This window comes from Triplophysa rosa, linkage group LG18 (genome assembly GCF_024868665.1).
Source record: "Triplophysa rosa linkage group LG18, Trosa_1v2, whole genome shotgun sequence".
Lineage (NCBI taxonomy): Eukaryota > Metazoa > Chordata > Actinopteri > Cypriniformes > Nemacheilidae > Triplophysa > Triplophysa rosa.
In genome coordinates this window covers 23,884,136-23,890,135 of record NC_079907.1, presented here as the reverse complement: position 1 = coordinate 23,890,135, position 6,000 = coordinate 23,884,136, and the positions used below count along the sequence as shown (strand labels likewise).

General features: G+C 38.4%; 1 protein-coding gene across 1 annotated transcript in view; it reads right to left on the bottom strand.

The window, feature by feature from the left end:
• Window positions 1-985: 985 nt before the first annotated feature.
• Window positions 986-6,000, bottom strand: part of stat5b (signal transducer and activator of transcription 5b) — a 56,318-nt gene continuing 51,303 nt past the window's right edge. Inside the window, exons 16-19 of the mRNA XM_057357729.1 lie at window positions 5,765-5,920; window positions 4,997-5,054; window positions 4,679-4,786; window positions 986-4,592 (exon numbers count right to left, since the gene is read on the bottom strand). Of these exons, the coding sequence (XP_057213712.1) occupies window positions 4,469-4,592; window positions 4,679-4,786; window positions 4,997-5,054; window positions 5,765-5,920 (446 nt within the window). The 3' untranslated portion in view covers window positions 986-4,468. The remainder of the gene's footprint in view (window positions 4,593-4,678; window positions 4,787-4,996; window positions 5,055-5,764; window positions 5,921-6,000) is intronic.

Sequence of the window (6,000 nt, the reverse complement as noted above, 5' to 3'; positions counted from 1 at the left end):
ACTCCTCTCTTGGTTAGGTTGCACTGGCTCCCTATAGTCGCTCGCATCCAATTAAAATCTCTGCTCTTGGCCTACAAGACCACCACTGGTTCAGCACCCCCATATCTTCACTCACTAATTCAGACTTATGTACCTGCCAGATCCATGCGCTCTGCAATCAAACAAGGTCTTGTGATGCCGTCCCACAAAGGGAAAAATCACTCTCACGCACTTTCTCCAGATGTGTTCCGCGATATCCCTCTTGCCTCTTTAAGAATCGGCTAAAAACACATCTCTTCCATCAACATCTGACCCATTAGTACAGTCTTCTACTTCTTTTCTACTTTCCTATCCCCCAAAAAATCTTAGCTACGTATATTGTGGTAGGCTAACTAAGACCAGTTTTTACTGCACCTATACATTGTTGTTCTTTTGTTGCACAAATTGCTTCTATTGTTTCCCCTACTTTGCAAGTCGCTTAGGATAAAAGCGTCAGCTAAATAACTAAATGTAAATTTAAAAACAAACTTTAAGTGTTAGTTTGTAGCAGACATGTGTTTGGTACTTGTGTAAAAATCTGATAAATCAAGCTTAAATATTTTTTGAGTGATTGAGCCATAATAAAAAAGCGTTACATTCAACCTCGCTCTCCCCCGATCAGTTTAAGGACTAAAAGCTGTTTGACTCTTGCAGAAGTATACATTAACATAAATTTCAATTAAAATGATGATGAATTAATTACTCATCAACAGTCACTTAAAATAAAGAACAAATACCAGCGTCAGAGATTTTAACAATGGCAATATTTGAGATTGGTAAACACACAAAATTAAATAACTACCAGAGTTCATATTCAATGTCCTTGACATGACTAGAAACGACTGTCACAAGATTTGTGTGCCTTGAGCTTTACGTAGGCCAATGTCATTTTCATTTGGATCTTTGACCGAGGTACCCAACAGAGAGAATTGGCCAGAAAACATCTTATCAGAACAATTCCTTTATTTTGTGTTTTTTTTTACGTTTTTTAAAGTTTAACGTACCTATTTCCATTACAAAGAACCTCTTGTAAAACAGGATGGTTCTCTGGATTTAAAAGGTTATTTATGAAACCATTCAAGCAAAAAAAGTTATTTTATGCCATTGTTTATTTTTGAAATTGGAAATACTTTGCCAGGCTGAATTTTGTCATTTCCGTAACTAGAGCTGCCCAGCACATTTCATCACTGTATACAGAAAAACACTATTACCTGACATTTGCATTCATTCATTTAGGAAATGTTTATAATCAAAGTGTTACAGTTGAGCGATTTATCGTAATAATAATCACCAGAAGTGCCAGTAATACAAAGTTTAAATCAAAACATTCAGATGTAGTCAGAAAACAGAGATGTAGTCATAAGATGTTTTGTAAGTATTTGTGTGATCACTAAATCCCTTTTCTTACCTATCTATCGTATATATAACGCTTCACATGCTGTAGTTTGTACAGTCACTGTGGACGCACTGTATACAACTCTAAATGACAATTCTGTTGTTAAAATATTTTTAAAGCTTCATTTTTTTCATTTTCATAATCTCCCAAAACACATAAGCTGTTGATCAACTATGAAAATGACAAGAAAAGACCTCCAAAGAATCCAACAACACAAAACGAGTTAGACAATAAAATAGACCACAAGTACAAATACATAAAACAAGAAACAAAAAACATTTTAGAAAAAAAGAAACAACTAAAAAAACAAGCAATTAGCTTCACATTGAAAACATGTCAGAGAATTGTAGAATAAGACATTTGTAACAGTATTATGATAATATCTATATTTGAAAGAATATATCTTTTTAGACAGCTTCCTTCTAATGATAGCTATTCCCCCATACATTATAATATACAGTATATAATTCTGTGTCTGTGTGGCTCTATTTTCCTGAGATCTTTTTCTTAATGGTGACATGTTTGACATGAGTATAAAGAAACATCTTCGATTGAGAATTCCTCATATTTTTAATGGACTGGTCCATTACAATAATATTTAAAAAAATAATGTGGTCATTTATTTCTATTTCGAGTAAAGTCATTTCATTACAAAGAAGCAGACGGTAGCAATAATTTCTTCCAGGGAATCTGTGGACTACATTTAAACATCCACGAAGCTGAAAGCAAATTCAAATGTGCTGAGCTAAGAGAAAAAAACTATTTTATATTCAATTCACCTTGCGTGAGTATATAGTTTTCCTGTGGTAACTGTCTCCGTTTACACAAGATTACTCCCAGAGAAAACTTCTCGCTGTCAATGCCCACTTCCATTGTGATTCAGTCATGAAAATAATCCGTCCTTAAACAACGCAAATAAAGCCAGCGCAACAACACTGGCAGTACACTTTACGCTTTTGTTTCACATTATGGTACTGAGAATCAAAAGAATTAAAAAGAAAAAACAACAAGAGTAGTTTGAAGGCATTACAGTCATGTATTTCTCTGTTGATTTACTCTTGTGGGGGCTGTGAATTGACTCACATATAAATCACATGTAATGTATGTTTGATTCAGGCCGGTAAAAACAGCTACACTGCTGCTCTGATGTCATGTTGAAATCACAGCAATTCAGTTTGGAAAGATAAATGTCAAACCTTTAAATAAAAAATGTAAACTGATCTCACCATAAAGCACAGTGAGGACATCACATTATACTGTGCGATATGTAAGGGATAATGCATGGCTAGCCGTGGATTAGATTATCCCGCTTATCCCATGGTCATTTGACAAGTTGAAGCTGTTTTGATGTTTACAGTGAAATTTTGATCAGACAGGTGAAAATGTTATTTTCCTCAGTTCATTTCAAATGTTAATCAAACTGACTGGAACTACATGTGCATTAAACGGTTTTAATGCACACCTTCCAGCCAATCAGAATCCAGTATTTAAACAGACCAAGGTATATTACTGTATCAGAACTACAGACCAAAGAAGAGTTCAGCGCTCATCCTGAAATGAGAGCGGGTGTGTTATACTTCATGAATGATCGCAGTATGACATCAAAATACCAAGTGACCTTTTCAAGAGCAGCCTACAGACAAAGTTTGACACTCCAGATCATGTGATCCAGCATCAGATGACATCACTGCGGTCACACCCACACGACCCAACCTAAAATGAGAAAGAGCTGTTGTGTGATTTACTGTAGAAGCTGAAGCATCTCGATTCAGACCCGTGCCGTAACTTTGTTTTGAAAAGTGGTGGGGACAATCCTTTATAAATAAATTAAATAAATTGTTTCTGTAATAACTGGTTGGGAAGATTGATCATATATAGTGGGCGCTCCGTCCATTAGTTACTCCGCTTCTCAACTCCAGCTCTCACAATATGCGGTTCCGAACTGTCATTTGGGGAAAGTCACTTGGCTGTTGCGGTGCATTACAAATAAAAAGTTTATTCCTATGACTAAAACTGTCACTTGTTCGTTGGTTTACGCGTTCTTGTGCTTTGACACTGGATGCACAAGTAAGCGCTGCGAACACGGATGATGGACACATTTCATACTGGCCGCGTTTCTGAAGTCACGGCTCTCTGTCTTCTGCAAATATAACTTACGAGTGTGAGCAACGGGAGATGGTGAGAAAGCGGCGCATCCTGAATTTCTTTGAGATGTTAATGGCCCCTAAACAATACACACCTTCCGAAAGCATTTCTTAATTTCTTCCGAAAAGTGGTGGGGACATGTCCCACCCGCAAATTACGCCTATGATTCTGACTGATGACATCATTTAACATTCTGCATAGCACAAAGGTTTTTGTCAGTAATATGAATGGCTTGTTGCATTCTGTAGGTCACAACTGTAGGTCACTTTGGATAAAAGCATCTGCTAAATGATATAAATGTATTTGTAGTCAGTGGCACAACAGCTCTCTTTCATGTCATTCGGTCGGGTGAGTGTTGAAGCAGACGATAGTTTGATGAACTATGTTGTTACAGCGTTCTGTATTTCTGATCCGTTTCATTGCCGCATTAGATCTTGATTGCTGATAATTGGATTGATGTAGCGAGCAGCAGCTCTGTATTTTGATAACAGTTGTTTGTTCACTGTTACCGCAGGGCTGATAGTGTGAAAGGGTCTGTCTTTTAGTCAACGGCATCAGTGCTGTGACTTTAATACACTGCTCTCTGCTTTTAATGGATAAAAACATCAACATCTATCTCAACCAATGGAAACCAGTGGGAGGAGCTTAGTGCCACTAACAACGAGTGTCCTCGAAGCTGGCCTGAATTCTTCATTGGTTGAAATTAAAGATGAAGGCTCATGTGACTCATTCAAACCTCGTCAGACACAGAATGAACTTCACAAATCTTTCTGTACTGTACACACCCTCTGCTGTTCATGATGACAAATGAACCGAGAGGCAGTTAAACATTCATGGAACAGCATTTGTTAATAGAAAAATATGGAACCATCGAGTTTTTGGTGTAGCTGAGATGAGAGGGGTCAAAGGTCACGACTGTTGTCCACTCCATTGGGTTTCCATGGGCTGACGCAGGAACTCCTCGACCTGTCGGGCCATGTCCATGGTCTCATCCAGATCAAACTCCCCTTCAGTCTCCAACATAGGGTCATTCCTACACACACACACACGCAGATCACACACTGGTTTCATAATCAACCCCATCAATGTCCCAGCTTGATAAACAGAAATAAAGCTCACATAGACGGATAGATTGTGAAGTTATGCGGCTGACTGATGGTGGGTGACGCTGCATGCTCTATAAAAGAGGAATTCCCTGGAGACGGTTCAGGATTGGGCGACGAGAACCTGAGAAAGGAAAATAACACCATATCTTATTGCCAAAAGAGAAGCGGCCAACCATAAACTCCGGCAGTTAATAGTGGGAGAAACAGAAAGAATAATTCTGTGATAAATAACACGAGTGTGCATGTGTGCAATCTGTGTCCGCATTTAAACCAGGACACGAAAATAAAAGTACAGGCTGTCTCTTACTTTAAAATATAAAGAAATACTCACTCAACCTTCACCACCTGCTTGATCTCTGGTTTGACATATCCATCACCCACGGCCTTTGCTGAACAAAACAAAAGTTCACTTTCATTGAGAAACTTAGCGAAAAGGACAATCTCAGCCTGTTGACATACAACATACAAAATCATTCATCTATTGTGACGGTTATGAACACAATAATGTGCTACTTGTTTAAATAATGTTAGTTTCTATTATTTGTATTCTAAATGTACATTTCTGCAATATGGACATTACGTCAAAGTCTGTTACAGAAGTGAGGGCACTCTGCTGTCATGTTTGCTACGCCTCCAGCCAGCTATTTCAATCCTTCACTAGAGCGTTACATTTGAAGCCCATTCACAGTAATGGCAGTGGATCTAAAACCTTTGATTACACATTGCTATTAATTGTGATGTAGAAACATGCATTTTCTGTAAAACTGCTTTGAAACACTAAGCATTGTGAAAAGCTCTACACATACATGTGAATTGAGCTGAAATTCTTTCATTTATAGACATGATTACAATGTGGAGAAAAGCAGCTCCTCGTGTTCCACAGAATAACAGTGAATAACAGTATACAGGTTTAGAACGACATACAGTAATGTCAAAAGCACACAAATCTACACAAATGTGCTAAACCAGTGGCTGTCAAATCTGTCCTGGAGGATCTCTAGTATGGCACATTTCATCTGACCCACTCATCAGCCGCACTGGGCTCCTCCAGGACAGGTTTGGAAACCACTGTGCTAAAGTATGTCAAAGTATGCAGTACAGTTTGGAGGCGTGCAGTAACGTGAGAAGACTTCATCTTTAGGCTGGCTGGGGTAGAGAAAGAGGAGATGGTTCAGATCACTGATGCGATCAGCCAGAGAGCGGATGGAGAAATCTCTAGTAGTGAAGGGCATGAGGTTCCACACCATCCGTTCTCCTGCAAAAATACCCACAAGTTCACAAGAAACATCAGAAACATTGAACCCATTCCTGTAGCTTTACACGTCTGCTAGCATT